A 19,153-nucleotide genomic window follows, 5' to 3' on the forward strand; every position below is an offset into this window, starting at 1 on the left:
GTTTCTTTGAAAGGGGATCAGGAGGGTCTTCCGCAGTTTTATCGGTTGCCACTGGCAACGCCTTGAGCAACCTTTGCCGTTCAGAGGACCCGCGTGCCGGCTTTCCCGACGTGCTGGAGAGACGCTTATAGCAAGAAGAAAGGAAAAGGGGGGGTTTACGCAAGTGGGGTGGGGACGAACCCTCCTGGATAATGGAGCCGACACTTTCCCTCTCCTTTGCTTAAAGTCGAAAGAAAACTATGGAAAGAAACGAACATTCAATTGTAAACTATATATGAACATATCGCGTAAGATATACATATTAACTTTTCGTTGCTCAAACTTGGAATTTTTCAATTATAGTGATTACAATGAGTTTCTTTTTAATTTATATGATTTATATAAAAAAAATAATACATCTTGTTTCTAATTTATTATTACAATTATTTCCTTATGGACGGCAAAAGTTAGAAAAGTTATATTAACAATGGTAGAAGTGGTAATTCTTTAGCTGCATTAAGAAATACGGTCTATCTGTGCTTTATACAAAAAACTTATAGAAAAATTATCATCGTGCTGATTGCACAATAAATATTAGAATAAAAATAAGAATAATATTTAAAGTTTATATTGTCCACTATACGTAGTATATTTATGGGTAAATTTATATTTATTTTTGTTTCTGCCTATCTAATCTCTTTCAATCATTATTCTATCTACTCTTATCTACATATAATGTACTTTGTTCTCTCGATTAGTTTTCTTCGCACAGCCATTATTTGCACAACCATCTTTTTTGAACGATTTAAAATTATGCTTTATATAAAACAGATGTCTATAATAAAAGAAAATTACTTTGGCAACTACCATTCTACGATATTAATGGTTGCTCTAATGACCTCCGTTAGAAGTTAAAAATGGAAAGACAGAATATCGTTATAAGTATCATGCAACAATACATTATGTTAAATTGGTCAGCTTGAAGCTGTGTGCTTTTGGGAAATGAGTCTTTTTTAAAGAATCTCTTGAATTTTTCATAAGGTGTTGAAGGTTTCATACGATGCGGCGTTTTCGCTCAGTTTAACACAAAAAACATTGTCGCACAACACTGGAAAAAATGTTCTATTTTAGCGGTAACAAATAAATATAAAAAATTAAAAAATTATGTAAAGTTTCATATGCTCTTTTCTAGCTTTTAATATTTTTCAAGTACTTTTAGTATAGTTTTCATCAAGAAACGTCTCTCTCGTGTAGCTTCGCCCGTATATATAATTAAATAATAAAGCTCGTTTTGAACATCGCGATACGGGTCCTCTCTCTTATTCACCGAGCACGGCAAACCGATATTTTCATTTAACGCGGGCGTCAAATCCGATCGACGTTTTTACGAGTTATAGCTCGCAGGTCGTAAACGTTAAAACGGCCGACCGTAGTTATGAGACTCGACTCGAGCCGGGCGCCTTAAGGATATTTCGGCATGCTGCCTGCAGACGGTCTCCGATAATTGAAGGCCGAGAACCCTCGTTTAACCTTTACAGCCAGCAGAATTATACTATTTCTGCGAAATAGTCGCTCAACAGGCGCTAGCGTCCCCTAGAATTCGGGCCCAGGCCCTATATGAATATTCCGCGGGGCCGCTCTTATGGCCGCCGCGATGTTCTATGGTATTTCGAAGCCGATACCGACAAGCATATGTAATCCTGCCCAGAAATGCAATAAAAGTCGTCTAATTAAAATTCACTTAAGCGTTTAACTTGGCACAGTTTAATGCACTTGCAAAAAATATATTTAAAAAAACGAAAAAAAGATAAATTGCTGGCTAATTGTTATACGGAAAGAACAATTTTGATGGTGCAACAAAATTATTTTCAGATCTGTATCTAGCTAAATTTTTAGATACTTCAGTAAAACCGCTCTTTCCGTGTATGTATACATAGGTACGTTAATTATAGTGAAAACGATTATTAATTCTATTTCCTTGTTATTCTTTCTATTTATTTGTAAGAAAAATAAAACATTCATTAAATTTAAAACGCAACTACTATAATTTTAAATTATAATGCCCTAAAGTATAAGAACGGATAACAAATGCATGTATAATTAATACATTCTTATTTAGTATTCCACAAAATAGACTCATTAAAGTTTATAAAAATTAAATTAGAATCGGACGTTAATCCAGATGCAATGATATATCTTGACACGTACTTCTTAATGTCAGAATTAACATTAATTATTTTAAAGAAGACTAAACATATGACTTTGCACACAGAGTAGACATATTCGATAAGATAACCAGCTAGAAAAATTTTACAAATATGTATCTTATGTTTTATTATCTGTTATTGAAGTGCCGATAGTAAGTTCGTATCATGCAATAGGGAAAATGGTGGGAAGGAATGCAATCTTGCGAACTGCAGACGGCGCCACCGATTGGGACACAAAAATTGCAAATGTTTAATTTATTATAATATTGCATAAGACATTTTGATTTTTAATGGGAATATTAATAATTTACATGTAATTAGTCTTCCTAGTAAAATAAATTATACTCTAATCTAGTATATATTATAAATTATAAAGTGTATCCGTAATTATCCATATATCAAAGATTTTTTAAAATATTAGCGATAAATTATTGGAAGAACTTCGAAAAAGGGGAAATAATTGCTGCTTACTTTTATATCAAAAAACAAAAATTTCTTTTTATGTATAATTAATATATATTCTTTAGATATCTAGCAACTAAAGTGTAATTTAAAAACCTAAATTTATTTAATATAAGATGTAATATTTATGATTATTAAAATCATATTTTGTAAAAATAATCCATAAAACTAAACCTTTCGATATTCGATATTTTATATGCAAGATTGATTCAATATTGTTAATGTAACACCTTTACGTACTTTTTCCTTATTTATTTTTGTACATCTAAAAACGCATAATTTATTGGAATATATTTTATTTATTCTCGATTTTTTAACAATTTGACGGTCACAAAATTTTAAGAATATCTATTGCGTTATTTCGCCTCTTTACAAAATGGCGCGTCCAAGTTTGGACGGCATCATGGTATCCTCCACCCCTCTGTAGGGGTAAAACCCCATTCCACAAAGCCTCCCTTCATATAGGGTCAGCTTCCGATACGGTGAATTCGAAAATAACCTTAGGGTACGAGATAAAATTTCTTTTTAATTAAAAGATGTAAATAAAAAATGAGCTTTAGCTTTCTTCATCTATTTCAATTTCATGTATGTAAGTCTTATTCATATTTTTATTATTATTCTTAAATTAAATTGCATCTTCCATTTTTTCTTAAAATGTTTATTACACTATCACTCGCAAAAATGTGAGTATGAGTATATACATATAATGGCTGCACGTAAATATTCTCACAATCAGTATATTGAGCTTGCCTGTGGGTTTGCTAATTGTAAGCCGAAATGCGGATCAGTCATCTTTATAGGAGTACAAGATCAAAGGTAAAGTTCTATTCAAAAGGTCTCCTCGGAAAATTTCTGGAAAATTGTTTCACTATGATTTGTAGTACCATCTACCAATTTTCGTCGGTAACCAATAATGCTATTTTAGAATACCGTACACTGTTAACGCAACTGTGATATACATAGGTAGGTAGAAAGTACTGAAACCGACCGATGGTACTAACGGATTGGCAACGTGAAGTGCAAACGTGCTGTTGGAAAAATCAATCGGTAGAGGTGATCGCTGGTTCCGTTTCCAACATCGCATTTGCACTGATGATGCTATATTGTATTGCGTTCAATTGCGTGTTATAATTGCATGTTTTAAAGTAAAGATTTAATTTAAATAGTTAAAAACACACCAAACAATTGAAATTTTTATAATTCTGTATTTGGGGATATCTTAGAATATATCGGTTGGTTTATAGAGTGTTTGGACGTGAATTATTTATTTTAATTGTTCAGGACGATCTTTAAATTAAAGAAGATTTCACATCGTTGTATAAATCTGCAAGTTATTATTTATATTTCTCATGTGTTTAAAAAATGTGTTTAAAAGTGGTTCATCATAAGATAAAACATGTAAGGCATGATACATTAGTTTCTCTTTTAATTTTAAAAGAAACACTTTTTTTTAATTGTAAGCGATAATTTAATTGTAGAATTGTAATAATATATATTTGGAGAGACGTCGGTAGAGAGAGAGAGTAGAGTGGGCGATATCGTTGACTCGGTCCTGTTTGTTTTTGACGAGTTTTAGACCTATCTAGTGTTTACGAATTCGAATAAGACGAACGCACCAGGACGTTGCGAGATAATATATAAGAACGTTAATTGCCGAGCGAGAATAGAATCCTCTCAGTAAGCAGAGGAGCGAGAACGCCTGAGAAGAGCATCGAGACACGGACCTGAAGACGAGCGATACGGAGTTGACCTGAGGAGCGGAGCGTCCGGCGTCCGTCCCTACATTAAGTACATTGTTCATTATTTCCGCGAAATAAAGTAACATGTGACAGTACTCTTGATATTATCGAATTATTAAAAAGCCATCCTACTACATAATATAAAGTTTGTGATAAATTTTTTTAAGTAATTATTTTATAGTAATAATAATGTCACCATCTTTCGAAAAATTGTGATAACTATATTTTCCTTAAATAAAGCTACACTTTTTCTAATAAAATTCATTTAGTCAAGATTAAAACAAATTCAACAACATATAATATAATCTGTTTACATTAATGTAAATTTTATAGTAATATAAATTTTTATTTAACATATTATAAAAAAAATTTACTAAAAGCTGCATGCATGCAAAATAAGCTTTTAAAAATGCACAAAATATCAAAAGATGTATTTTTATTAATATTAGAGAGGAATAATGAAAATATTGGTCATGAAAATATCCAGAAGATTGTCGTTGGACATCAACGTTTCTGATTGCGATTCATTTCTTTACATATTCCTCATATCATGTTTTATCTAAAAATATAAGAAAACGTGATCAAAATCTATTTGTTTAATTATAACATTTTAATTATTTTTTTCTAATATTTTGCTAAAGTTGTGAAATAAGTGTTCGTAAATTCTTACGTATTCTTAAAGCTTGAAAAATTGTAATTTATTTTATATTAATTACGACGTTGAGAAGTGCAACATTATTTACTTATCCGCTTAAACGTGTTTCGTATTAATCAGCATAATTCCGAAAGACGTGATCAACGAAAGAAATATAGTCGTTCGAGATAAACAGGTTAAATCGAAAAGGATAAGCTAGCCAGAAACATTTGTGCTGTTTGTGAGTGACGTCAATTACCATCATCGATAATAATCCAACGAGCGACTCTCTCCTGCGACAGTCTTAATCCTACCTTCGCCAAACGAACACGTTCTTCGGCACTCACGAAACCGCACGGTATACCCTGTCATTATCATTACATCAGCTTCACGGTCCATTGTCTAGAGTTTAGTGAGTATTATTGACACCGTAATTCTCATAATCTGCCAAGCTTTTTGCTGTTACGACATTTTGTCTTAGCACCATTTGGACATTGGTGACATTATACGAAAATAACTGGTTTTTTTCCATGTAAGATTATCAAGAGAAATCTTTTTGCAAAATATTATTTTAGAAATTATTTACAATGTCACAAAATGTGAATGCATGCACGACTGTAATTTTTTGTTTATTTACTATTTTTATTAATAAAATTGAAAAATAAAACTTTTGAAGTCTCTGTAACGTGGCATTTACAATTATACGTTGCTCTCATTATATTTCATAATTCTTTCGTCATTGATCTTGAAATTTTTTCTTTTTACATAACACTACTTTACATTTACGACGTGAAACCAGTTTCGTGTTTTCTTAATGTGCCGTAGTTTATCTATAGTCACGGCTAATAAAAAATGATAAATCTCTCAAACGTAATGTAGACATACAATTTCACTTTCTCTGTAATCATGTTCTTGACCATAAATTAAGTCTAATGTAAACGCGATTATTTCCACATTAATGTTATAAATTGTCCATCATCAACAGAAGACTATTACTATTTCATAGATAAAAGATACTTTTGCAGGTTATTATAAAAAAAAATTCAGAGGCAGTTATATACATATAATGTAATAATCAATTATTATGTACCTATTATATAACCGCATCAATATAGCAATATGCAATAGAAATTTTTATACGAAAGCTATAATAAATTTAATATTGTTTTTTAATTATAATATAACTTAATTATAATACATGTAGTTATTTAGATACACGCATCCATAATTATATTTGCATCTGTACTAACTAAATAATTTCTATTTCGCATATCTGCACTTTTTTATAATTAATATTATATTAACAACAATACAGAGATCGTCACGAAATCTCTCAAAAATCTGACGCTGTATGGTACTTCAAGAGTGTTCAAAATGAGGGAATATCGAAATAACGTATTAATCCAGCTAAGCTTTATTTGCATCACCACGCTTAATGCGAATATTGTTTGTGGTGATTCACCAGTTACAAAAATTCCAAATGGTACGTTGTTTGGGAAGACAATGCCCACCCGATTTGGAAAAAATATTTATGCATTCCTGGGAATTCCCTATGCTGCACCGCCAATTGGAGAACTCAGATTCAAGGTAAAATTATCCTGTTTTTTTTTGTGAGACATAAACGCGAAGTGATTAAGTGATTCCATCTTTAAATTTAATTCGATTAATTTGTTATCTGAATTTGCGGAATTTGTAAACGTTTATTTTTATGCTGCGTTTATTACGCAAACGAGAGGGAAATACTTTTGAAATAGTTGATTGGAATCTGTAGACAGACATATTTCTATAATAGTCAATTCAAAGTATATTTTCCACGAGCGGAGATAAATATCCGGTTAAAATATTTCATCTGATAAATGTGTTATTTAAGAAATCATCTTTGAAATATGATACGTATGATAGGTATGATATAGGTGCTTGCAACATACGTCAAAGAGATAAGTGGTATCGAGTATTTATGTTAATAGTTTATAAAAAAGTAATTGCCTAAATCGTGTGAGCTGAGCTAGCTCGGTTAGCGCATCACAGCTAGCTGAGTTATGGCTTATAATTTAGAAGAGAGTATGGAATTAGAATCCGGAGTTAATTAACTAATCTTGCCTGCTGTGTCCTTAATGATTCCTAATGGGCTACGCGCCTCGCGCAATCGCTTAAAAAGCGGCATCAGGGACTTTCGCGGCAATTAGTATGCAACAATCACGCATCGTAATAACAAAAATTTCCTTTTCCTTTGAGTTTACGCATCGTTCACTTTTTTTCCATGCAATTACGCGCGCTGCCGCTGTTGCAACTAATTCGAACGTCGGCATTCCGCTTTCCTAAGTCAATTCTGAATATTATTGTACGTGACATACTTTGTGTTTTTGTTTCGCGGAAGTAAAAAAACTGCGTTACAATCGGATAAACGTGATAATTCTTTCCGAGCACGAATTCACTATAAAAAAGGAGCCTCAGCCTCGGCAAATAGATATATACTGCAGGATGCCACGAGAGCGCATTTTTATTGACGCTTTGTATTCGCGTGACGTTATGTCACCGTGTGTGTATTTTGCGCTTAGCTTTGCGCGCGTTGCTAATATTATTTTACATCAAATCAATTTTACATTATAATATGTGTAAATTTTTGACATTATAGATTATATTCTTTAGAAACGATAATAAATAAGAGATAATTCAGTCATTTATTATTCGACCAGAAGATTGTTTAAAAATATTTATAAAAACAAATGAAAAAATAAATTTAAATTAGAAAGTCTTCCACACAAAACTGAGCGTAGTTAAAAATGTTTTTAAAATTGTTCTATATTTAAAATAGCTTGCTTTGTTGATTCAATATTAAACTATCCTACATTGGATAAAATACATGAATACCAAAAAATCATCTTGTATTTAATTAATAGAAGTAAGAAAATTTGACGAAACTGAGAGATAAGGCAAACGTAAACGTAATTGGTTTAATTATAACTGAGAAAGTGTATGTGGTAAAAGATTGCTTTGTGGAAGTTTATATAGATTTTATAATGCTGCAATGTGTCGGGAAATCATGCGGAACTAATAATCGTTGGAATTTAATTTTGAATTCAAGCGAGACGTATCACAGAAATCATGCTAATCATACTTGGCTTGCATTAGATATTCTGCTGGTCGACCGCTATCGTCATTTAACGAGAAAATGCTTCTTGCATTTTATTGGATGTCTATTTCGTAATATCACGCATGTCCAACGATGCGTATAATTTTATTTTATTTCGCTAATTTTTAAAGTTCAGAAAATATGACACTTATCTCCGATAAATATATAGTACAAATTATAACGTACTTATAAACCAGTGAAAGAAATAGAAGAAAATCAAAGTACATCAATCAATTTAATTACTTAATTATTCTTGCCCTATGTAATTAAATGGAACGTTTATTTTCAATTTAGCACAATGTACGTTTCGACGTTCACCACTTAAATAATGTCTTATTTACGATTAAAATATATAACTATTTTAATATTTTATTTGAATTAAAAACTAACCGATAATTTAAAATCCTTTACTTAATATGGAAATCTTTCATATTATCATCTTTCTCAAATCAATTTAGCGCACTAAAGCTTGCCAAGTAAAATTATTTCAATTTAATTACATAGAACAAGTATACACGAGTATATGATATGAATAGAATCACTCACCAGTCGCTGGATCGTCGCCGTCGTCCTGCACGCTGACGAATTTTCCATTAGCCGATCAGTCACCCGATACTTTTTTCTCAATATTACTTCGGCCGATCAAGTTATGATTCAAATAGGATGCGACAAGTAGTCCTGACCGTAACAATCACAGCACTGATCGTAGCGTTCGACTGATTTACACTTCACGATGCTCGATCGGGTTATCCGCACCACGGGTGTCCGTATGATCACAAATAATCGCGGATTAAGCACTTGTGAACAAGCGAAGATCGTGAAACACTTAATAACTGCCAACTCCATTTACGTCACGTATGTTAGACTGCGGACGCGGTTTACGGAGAACAGTGTCGTTGTAGATATACAATAGACGCGGCACATAAGCTTAGCGGGGGAGACAGATTCGCGGTAAAAAGGGCATACCTATGCTATTTGTCTATAGAAAAAACAGTGTCGCCACAGCGTTCTTCCTCTTCCATTTACGCGCGCAAAGACTCTCCTTGTCTATTCGTATAGCGCAGTCGTGTCACACTTCTTTCTATTTTATTTTTATTACCCATCAGGCTGATCAGGCAGTGCTTCGCCCATACACGACCGTAGCCGTAAACACGTAAGGAGGCTCAAAACCTCAAAAGTAGTGAGAGATGTGTATGTGTATATGTGTGTGTGTGTGTGTGCGTGTGCGCGCGCGCGCGCCTGTATGTGTAGTTGTGGGTGTATGTCCGCGGTGTTGGAAACTCGGGGAGGGGGGGGGGGGCAAACCCTGGGGTTGGTTGGGCCCAAGGAATTGCCCCAGCGCGAGTAGTCGTCACACGAATAGACAGAGCGTCGTTGTACGCGTGAGTGCAGAGAGGGAAGAATGCCGTGCGTCGCGTCCTCCAGGCATCCACTATCCACTGCACTGGTCACGGGTCACGGCCCACGGGTCCGTTATCGTTTCCGCGAATTTGTACTACGCGAATCAAATATGGCCGTCGCGTCGTACCGTGCGAGTCAAACGGGGCGAGTTCACGTTGTAGCGCGAATTAAATATATAGTTGTCATATCGCGCGTCGATCGGGCGCTGCTTTCGTCAAACTCGACGTTCACGAAATGATACACATATATCGTAATGCGAATGCGAATGTAACGCGTATAAGATCTTATGATAATTATATCGTCGCCAGTCGTTAATAAATTCGCGATATTCGCGAGATACTTGATTCGTCACGATCGACGCTCGATCGCGAATAACGCGGAATTATGCGCATTTTCGGAAATTAGCAAAATTATCGCGCTTCGCCGACGCGCCATGCGCTATCCACGCATATTTTTCCTCGATACTTCCCGATAATTCGTTCCCTCTCGATGCTCAATATTCCCAATATATGCAGTTCGCCATTCGCAATGCGAAAAGGGCCGGAATGGACTCGCCCAGCGAAACGATCTGTGCGAGATACATGTCGCGGGATATATTTGATACCTTGACGAACGACGGGGCGACGCTTTTTGATCGAATACATGCCCGACAGTTCGCAGCTCGTTACCGGCGTCTCGTGGATTCCCGGAAAGATATTGATCGCACGATCGACGCGATTACTTGTACGAGACAGCACGGAGCGACGACGCTCGCTCGCCCGTCCATTTTAAGCAAGTGGCGTCGCCGTCGTTCCGTGTGCACCAGTGCACTGAGTCGCGAAAACGATCGGGCGCCCCGGGCCCGGGCCCCGGGAGAAACGGCGGAACCGAACCACGCCTGAATCGACCTTCAGGATCGTACATTAATTCAGCGTTTTCTTTATAATAATTGTTAGAAACTCTACATGCCGTTTGATGACGTCATTTTATGCGATTAACAGTATCCTGTCGATTAATTTGAGCCTTAATTAATATTATCTGATTAGTAATTACGATTAATACACGGCTCGTTCGATAATTCGCTATTGCTCGTAAGCGGAATTTTCAAACAATCTTGCAATTAGTACTTTTAATTTTGACAGTTTCCGTTTTGTATGTTTATAATTTTTTATAATTTTTATCAATACATTTTTAGACGAAGCGTCGGTTTTTACACGCTAGTTTTCTAATAGAGATTTTATCGAGTAACTTTTGAAAATTGTTAAAGATAGAAGAATATCTAATTTTTTAAGAATAATATTGTAAATGCTATTACTCTTTTATAAAGATACCTGATTGATCTTAGTTTTATGGTTCTATAATTCATGTTTCTTGTATATTTTATATAAATGTAATTCACATTATTTAAACAAATTGTTAATAAAAACAAATTATTATTAATTGTGCACATAATAATTAAAAAGATTTCTGGATCTCTTGTTCAAATTTGTCAAATGCCATTTTTATTAATCGTTGTTTCTGTCTACTTTTATTAAATAAATCGGCAAATATCTGTTTAATAAAACATTTCGGAAATTCGCTATATCGCAACTGTACATTATCTAAAGAGTACGTCATTCGTTTTGTTCGTCATACGTCGTCGATCTGTCGTTTCGAATAAGCCTCCGCTTAGTCGAAGCTGCACGGTCAGTTTTACAAATGTCTCAATGACTTAAAGTCATTGCGAATTAAATACACGCAATTAATTGCTCGATATGTTTCCTTCAAAGCCTCCGCAACCTCCGATCGCTTGGAACGGTACCCTAGATGCTACGACAAACGCCGAGATATGCACGCAACGGAACATTTACGTCCATCAGGAAGAGATTGTCGGCAGCGAGGATTGTCTTTACCTGAACGTCTATACGCCTTGCATAGAGTGCACCGAAGAACACTCGAATTCTAATCATAATTTGAAACAACGGAAAGCCTTCCCGGTCATGATTTGGTTCCACGGCGGCGGATGGATCGCCGGAGCCGGCCACTCTGAATATTACGGGTCCAAGTTCCTGCTGGACTTCGACCTCATCCTCGTCACCGTGAACTATCGGTAATAAAGCTTGATTGATAATTTAAATCTGATGTTAGGCATCACATTTTTTATTCCCTGTGCAAATCTTATCTTTCGTACGCGCAGATGCAATTTGATTTTTTTATATTATAAATATTACAGGTAGAAATATTGTATAAATGATACCATTATTTTTATACACGTAGAAGTAAAAGATTTACGATTGCGTTGTAGTTACGTAACGATATTACATAGATTTCTTATTTTAGACTTGGACCGCTGGGCTTCTTGAGTACGGAGGATCTGGAATGTCCAGGAAATCTAGGATTAAAAGATCAACAGCAAGCTATCCGATGGGTGCAAGAGAATATTGTTTACTTTAACGGTGACCCGAATAGAGTGACCCTTTTCGGTGAAAGCGCAGGCGGTGCAAGTGTTCACTATCATATGGTCAGCCCTCTTTCAGCAGGTAAAGTTTTAGCAATATCTTTACGATAAATCACGTTTCTTAAAGTAAATCACATTAGTTTGCAAATATAAACGCGGTATTACAAACCATAATTGTAAAAATATATATGCTGAAAAATGTAAGTACTACGTATAAACTATAAAATAAGTGCTAATTAGAATGTAGAGATATTTTGCAGCAAAAAATTAGAAAGCAGGTATAGATGAAAGTAACTTATCTGAAATAAATAAAAGAAAATAGTTTGTTATATTTCTTATTATTGCAGCTGAAATATGAGGTTAATCTGATTTGTATTATTTATCTCGGAAAACATGGATTATTACGAATTTTTCCTGATACGGAGTGTGTAGCAAGTGCTGGCAGGATTTATTGCAAAAACTAATTCTCGATTCTGCGACTCATCGGGTGTTTCACCGTCATTAAGTGATTCGTAATCGCATGCATAATATTATTTCATACACGTGCTGATGTGCATGCATAATATCAGTTTCAATTTACATCACAACTCGAATTAATCACAACGCGAATTTTCAATCAGTGTACAAAGAAATGTGTTTAACAGTATTGGCATATCTTTTTCCTGAAAGTGATTAATAATGTTAATAACATCAAGTTGAACTGCAAATCTAAAGCCCGACGAATCGCATTCAAGATCAATTAATATTTTATCATTTTTTATCACTGAAATAAGATATCTATATGTAATCTAAAAAGAGCTCCAATAAATTTTTAACGTTTGTTGACATTACATGTTTCATGCAGCATCAGTAAAAAGTATTATATGTAATTAAATTAGATGAATTCGGAGCTGATTAAATAATAGAAATATAAAAGGTGTATCGTAATGTAAATGAAAGTTTATACTCGTATATCAAGTTGATTATCAAATTATTATGACATGTTGTTAATTTAAGTTTTCTTGCAAAATATAACGAAAGTTGTCAAATCGAGAATATCATATTTTACAAAATATACTTTCCAAAAAATACTTTCCAAAAGTTTTAATTATTAAAAACTACTAACTTATACATTTCCGCAGACAATATTATTGCAGACAATATATTCCGCGTGTATTATTTGTATTACTAATGGTGCAATGGGTATTAGTAATGTGATCTTTTGCAGCATCATGCTTTAATTGGCATAACTCGTTTTTACGACCGGGAACTGTTTACGTTTTTCTCAATCACGCAGGACTTTTCCATCGCGGTATTTCGCAGAGTGGCAACTTTTACAACCCGTGGACTTTAACGTCACCAGGATTTGCCAGAAAGAGAGCCCTGACTTTGGGTAAGCATATAGGATGTAGCTCCGAGAATTCGAAGGAACTCATTGAATGTCTACGAACAAAGAGTGCGGAGGAGATTATTGGCACTGACCATCTTTTCCAGGTAATGAAATTCATCTGATATCAAAAGATACGTAAATAATATAATCAACTTATTGACAAATTTGCAATCGCTTTTAATTTTAATTGATGGCATTTTGCAATAGTGAAATAGTTGCTGCTATTCAATCTGAATGCTAAATTATTTCAAATGTTGTCAATTAAATGATTTCTTGTGTGTCGTGTGCACGTTTCTTATGTATTTGATTACGTATCTATTTTGACATCTATCTAAAAGGATCCATTTGACTGCCAATCAGTGCTCAATCGATCGTACATTGATGTGGAAACGTTATTCGTCGCGTCAAATCGCGTGAAATCAATAAATTTATGTGAAAGGTAACTCGGTGTGTCTGAGGCATATTTATGTATGTGGGTCACTTATCATCTCTGATGTAATCTCGGTACTTAAAAAGCTTCACGCCTGGTTTAGTATAGTCACGTTTTACATTAACTCCTTACTCAAAATATATTGAATGCATTCATGCGCGACTAAAAGTGCAACCGCAAGATAAATTCCGTATCTGCGCGTGCATCAGTATCAGAAATTATGTGCACTGGCAGGTAGACATTTTATCGATACGGGTGCATGTAAGTTGCCCATGAACAGTCACGCAACAGTTTCGCTTACCACTTTAGAATAGGTGTGTCTTATGTAAAATTAAGAATTAAGACGAGGTTAAAAGGTGATCAACGAATACTGTAAAACTCTCTTATCTTCTATTTCATTTTCTAATAATAAAATTGTTCACCAGATTTGTTAATTACGGTAAAAATTCAGATATAAACATCTTTCTGATAAAGAAATAATAATGTTTCATTTAAAACAGCGCCACGATAGATAATTTTAAAACGTGTTATGTTTCGAAGATAAATATTGGATTGAGATAATGAATAAACATTCATCGAAGTTCTGATAATATAAGAAAAACCAGTTTTGTAAATATGCGCGTGCACATTTGAAGATTTGAACGTGCCGATTACGTGCTTTCCGCGTGTGTAATTAATATTCACGCCTGTGTATCACGTATCTCTATCAGCTGATATTAAAATATAGCGAGCAACAAGACGCATGTACCACAAGCACGGATTTCCTACAAAATTAATCGTTGTAATAGCTGATGATTATGATATCGATGAGAAAGCGTTTGAATGCCTTTGTGCTGTTTTTCGAATTTTTACGCATTTAATACACCGTTTGATTTTGTATTTTGTGATCATACATTTTTTATAATTATCATTTAATAAAATGATTTACTCTTGTTTTTCCATGAGTTATATATGTTTTCAATGCAGCCATATGTTTTTCCATAATTTAATTTATTAATTGCTTTATCGTAGAAATTTGGCTACTGCCCGATGATACCATTCCGACCGGTAATCGAACCCAAGCACCCAGGTGCTTTCCTGACGGAGGATCCTCTAATTTCCGTACGAGAAGGCCGCCTTCTCGACATACCCTGGATGACGGGAATTACTTCGGACGAAGGAGCTTTGAGAGTAGCAGGTAGGGGTTATATGCTCGAATTCAGTTTGAGTAACAATAGAAGCAAATCTATGTAACAATTTTATGATTCCGACTATCAGAACGTTCTGTAAGATAATTTTGTTTTCAAAATATTTATCAATTTCTTATAAAGTAATTTTTAGGTAGAAGTCCCAAAAATTCGTCAATAAAGAATTTAGATTTAATAATTCTCTATAAATTTTGTAAGCAAATAAAATGCCAATTTATATGTGCATTATATTTCTCAGGTATTTACGGACAGGAGAACCGTGTGAAGGAATTGGATAATAACTTCAACAAAATTGCGCCTATAAGCTTATTTTATGACGAGAGATATAACATCACGAATGAGAATTTGCTAAATGAGATAACCACTTCCATTCGCAATTTCTATTTCGGTTATAATTCTATCGACCACACCGAGGATTCCAGGGTCAAAGTCGTCAACGTGAGTTTAAACAATTATTTGTATTATTTGAAACAATTAATATTTGAAGTAGAAAATATTATACGAATTTACATTTTAATTCAACTAAAATCGACATGTCATAAGAATGTTCTAAATAATCAATGTCAATTTAATTTTAATATTTGAATTGTTTTAGTAAATTTTATAACTTAATTAATGTAACAAAATGAAGTGAATTATACAATAATGTGATTTTATAGATGTATAGTGACTCGTGGTTTAATCATGGCACCCACAAAGCTGTGCAAGATTTTATTGTAAACCGAACTTCACCAGTCTTTTATTATTACTTCGCGTACAGAGGAAGTGCCTCCTTCAGTTCGATATTCGGCGATCCCGTAAAAGATTATGGAGTATCGCACGCGGATGATTTGCAGTACTTGTTCCCTGTGGGAGAAGAGTTGTTTCCGGACACGCCATTGTCCGAGAAAGATCAAGAAATGATTGATGTCATGACCTATCTTTGGTATAATTTTGCAAATTCCGGGTAAGTGTTAATCTCAAATCGAAGATGAGAAACTATAAATAAAATCCATACAAAATATCGAAAATTTGAATTATAATAAAATTTAATTATAATTAACATTGGAATAATGATTAATGCAAAATTGGTTTAGCTATTTATTTATTGAATTAACTACTTCATTCAATGATCTTTGTTAGACTGCATTTTTTACATTGGATATTATTTTTATTCTCGCGATTATGGATTTTTTTGATAAAACAAAACCATAAAATTCACCAACATAATATATAAATATTTTTTTAGAAATCCTACGCCAAAAGTGACAAACGTGGTTCCATTGAAGTGGAAACCTGTGAAAACAGAGGAAGCACCGGAATACCTGCGCATAAAAAGCTCAACGAAGATTGCTATGGATCATAGTCTTCTTTTAAAAAGAATGTTATTTTGGGATTCCTTAACACACCAGTTGAAGTGCCATGACAATACTTTTAGACGTTTGAAGGATGAGTTGTAACTTGTACATTTGTAATTTGCGCATAAGGCAAAGATATTTGAATGTGACTGCAAGAATCTTAAAATGCTGAAATTTTAAGAGGTCATTTTTCATTCATTTTATAGAATTAATTAATAATAGTTTAATTTTAGTTATTCCAAAAACTTTTTAGATTATAGCAATAAATTGCGCAAACTTTATTTTAATAACATGTAAAATTCACGAAACGCGCAATATTTTAATATAAACAAGATGAGTACTTATAATATATTTATATTATATAAATACGTATATGTAATACACAAAGTATAACGTCAAAATAACACTACGCTACGGGATTGTATAATTTGCAATAATTATTTTAGTGTTGACATAATATAACAATAAATTTTTTAGATAACTTTAGTTAAAAATATATTTTTATCTCACGGTTAAGATGAGAGTGGATTCAATAATAAAGATTACGATCGGTAATATTATACAAGCTATAAAGTAACATAGTTCAGAATTTCACCGAGTTTCTCCTTACCTTTCCATATTACGAAATTCCTCTACGCAATTCCGTATAGCAATCTTTCAGTTATCTACTTCAATATTAAATATCATTAACTTGACGTACGAAACTTTTCACGTAAGACTATCACTATGTTGCATAGTATTTATAGTGCCTGCAGGATATTTCTGATATGATAAAAAAAAGTTGATTGTATAAAAGTGAGATTATATAAAACAGATTATAACTTTCCATTTTCTCGAATGCGCGATATTTACATGTTTATTTAAACTTCTTCAGTTAAACACGGAGTCTGTCTGATTAATATGATTTCGATATTAATCCAATTAAAGTATACGATCATCAAAATACACTAATCGATTTTTAAACTTTTTTAAAAAGATGTGAGTGTGATACGAAAACCTCATTTCAACTCACTTCAAACTGCGGATTGACAGAAGAAATTTCGGGACGTTGTTTAGTTAACGGTCATGTCCATTCATTGCGAATAAAATAAATTATTGTTACGAACTTCACAAGACTGAAGAGTTTTAATGTTTAGTTGAAAGTATCGTCATGGATGAGGAAAAAAAGAACGATTTTATTGGGATGGAAGCGAGAATGTACGCGCCTTTGGAGTGGGATTCACCGGCGATATGCAAAATACAGGATCTCAAGGAAGCGCAGTACGAGGAAGCTCTACGTCTGATAAAAGTTCAGCAGCGGGAAAACCTGTGAACGTACACGCCTGCGTTGAATAGTTCAACAGCAATTAATCACAACCATTGATTTTGCGAAAACGCATCAACAACGTTTATTTCGACTTTTCCTCATTCCGTCTTTATCTATTCCTCTCATTTGCAAAATGTTTTTCCGACGAAATCCGGTTAGGAAATCACGCTTATCTCATTTATCGCTCGCGTGTTATCGTCATGCGATTGTAACATGATTACTCAAGCTCGATTGAAACTATTTCAGAGAACTCTCGTGAGATATCAAATAGATTCGTAATTTCATTTCAGCTCACTCTGGCTCACTTTCTAGCAATAATTTAATTTTAAAGATCACAGAATAGTAGAAAGTTAAAGATTGAATCATTTCCCCCGAATGTTATAAAAATCAAGGTTATTGACTCTTTCGCAGCATCATTTTTTTCGGGAGGAGCCGATGTGCCGAGCAGTTGCTCTATTGGAAGATCAGACATCCGTCAGCGAGTACCTAAATCTTCTGAGAACGTGGATGAAGGACACCACTAGTTTGGTCGCGCTTAGTTTGGCATCGGGACGAGTCGTTGGAGTTGCCGTTACTCGAATCAACAGCGATTCGGACAAGAGCGACACGTATAATCGAGTCCAAGTACGTGTGGCACTTTGTTGCAGTATCAAATTCTGAGAGCTCGATGTAACGAGAATAGCGAGCAATTAAATCTTTCGACATATGCTCTGATGTTGCAATTACATATTGTACACAGAGATTTTTCTTTTTATGTATAAACGGAAAATCTGAAGGCATGCAGCATTGATAGTCCGATTCCGATATATTTAAGATTTATTTCAAGCCCGTTCCCAAATTAAGATTTCATCTAGAAGCGATTGTAGTAGTATCTCGAGATCGTGCTTAAAACGATCTTATAAAGTCGAAATAGTACCGTCCCAAAGATAAGCAGCTTCGTTCTTATATAAATTGGATTGAGTATAAATTGCGCAACGCTAGGAACGTGTGCTCGGTTGGTTCAGAATTTCGAGGGCGACGCCTTGGAGAAAATCATGAGTCTGATCAACGCCCTGATAATGGGGACGGACGCGTACAGAGAGCTCGACTGCGACGTGTATCTTCGGGTTCACGTTCTCTGCGTTCATCCGTCCCATCAGAAGAAAGGCGTCGGCGCGGCCCTGCTGAAGGCCTGCGTTCAAGTCGCGTCCACGTTGGGCATGCCGGCGATCGGTGGCGTCTTCACGTCGGGTTCGAGCCAGTCGTTAGCCCTGAAATTGGGATTTCATCTCGTCGCGGAGGTCCGCTACAGTCGCTGGGTCGTCGACGACAGAGTCGTGTTCGACGATTCCGGCAAGGGAAATTACTCGGCCGCTTTCATGGGAATGCGAATACCTCGCGAAGACTGCGAGGAGTCGCGTAGCGAGCTCGGAGACGGGAAATAACGATGGCGACCATATATCGTGCGTCGATAATATCGCGGTACGAAGTCACGGATAACGACTGCAGTTACATTGTATACGTTTTTGATGGTAAAATTCTCGCGAGAGAGACGCGAGAGTGCCTCATGAAGA

At 34.6% G+C, this 19,153-nt stretch overlaps 2 protein-coding genes across 4 annotated transcripts; both read left to right on the top strand.

Annotated features, from left to right (window-relative positions):
• The first annotated feature begins 4,372 nt into the window (after nt 1–4,372).
• LOC112456357 (esterase E4-like) lies at nt 4,373–16,474 on the top strand. Of its 3 annotated transcripts, none has more exons than XM_025018836.1 (9): nt 4,373–4,436; nt 6,337–6,608; nt 11,304–11,623; nt 11,854–12,053; nt 13,248–13,444; nt 14,782–14,947; nt 15,196–15,395; nt 15,617–15,903; nt 16,186–16,396. In XM_025018836.1, the coding sequence occupies exons 2-9, from the start codon at nt 6,396–6,398 to the stop codon at nt 16,394–16,396; spliced, it is 1,794 nt and encodes a 597-aa protein (XP_024874604.1). In that variant the 5' UTR covers nt 4,373–4,436; nt 6,337–6,395. The 3 variants fall into 3 exon arrangements, with proteins under 3 accessions (XP_024874604.1, XP_024874603.1, XP_024874605.1); XM_025018835.1 differs by lacking the exon at nt 4,373–4,436 and adding an exon at nt 5,306–5,379; XM_025018837.1 differs by lacking the exon at nt 4,373–4,436 and adding an exon at nt 5,312–5,433 and having other exon boundaries at nt 16,186–16,474.
• A 970-nt stretch (nt 16,475–17,444) lies between these two features.
• LOC112456354 lies at nt 17,445–19,024 on the top strand. The gene is made up of 3 exons (XM_025018831.1): nt 17,445–17,582; nt 18,012–18,224; nt 18,605–19,024. The coding sequence occupies exons 1-3, from the start codon at nt 17,445–17,447 to the stop codon at nt 19,022–19,024; spliced, it is 771 nt and encodes a 256-aa protein (XP_024874599.1).
• Nucleotides 19,025–19,153: the final 129 nt, after the last annotated feature.

The sequence above is a fragment of the Temnothorax curvispinosus genome, unplaced genomic scaffold (assembly GCF_003070985.1).
Source record: "Temnothorax curvispinosus isolate PA1 unplaced genomic scaffold, ASM307098v1 QBEX01006756.1, whole genome shotgun sequence".
NCBI classification, from domain to species: Eukaryota; Metazoa; Arthropoda; class Insecta; order Hymenoptera; family Formicidae; genus Temnothorax; species Temnothorax curvispinosus.

What these genes read in the sequence shown, in the direction of transcription:
- LOC112456357 (XM_025018836.1), top strand. Translation starts at nt 6,396, where the DNA reads ATGAGGGAATATCGAAATAACGTATTAATCCAGCTAAGCTTTATTTGC. An exon ending in GGTCAGCCCTCTTTCAGCAG is followed by an intron (nt 12,054 to 13,247) that starts GTAAAGTTTTAG and finishes TCAATCACGCAG; the next exon opens with GACTTTTCCATCGCGGTATT. An exon ending in GCACTGACCATCTTTTCCAG is followed by an intron (nt 13,445 to 14,781) that starts GTAATGAAATTC and finishes GCTTTATCGTAG; the next exon opens with AAATTTGGCTACTGCCCGAT.
- LOC112456354 (XM_025018831.1), top strand. Translation starts at nt 17,445, where the DNA reads ATGGATGAGGAAAAAAAGAACGATTTTATTGGGATGGAAGCGAGAATG. An exon ending in AAGCTCTACGTCTGATAAAA is followed by an intron (nt 17,583 to 18,011) that starts GTTCAGCAGCGG and finishes ACTCTTTCGCAG; the next exon opens with CATCATTTTTTTCGGGAGGA. An exon ending in ACACGTATAATCGAGTCCAA is followed by an intron (nt 18,225 to 18,604) that starts GTACGTGTGGCA and finishes CGGTTGGTTCAG; the next exon opens with AATTTCGAGGGCGACGCCTT.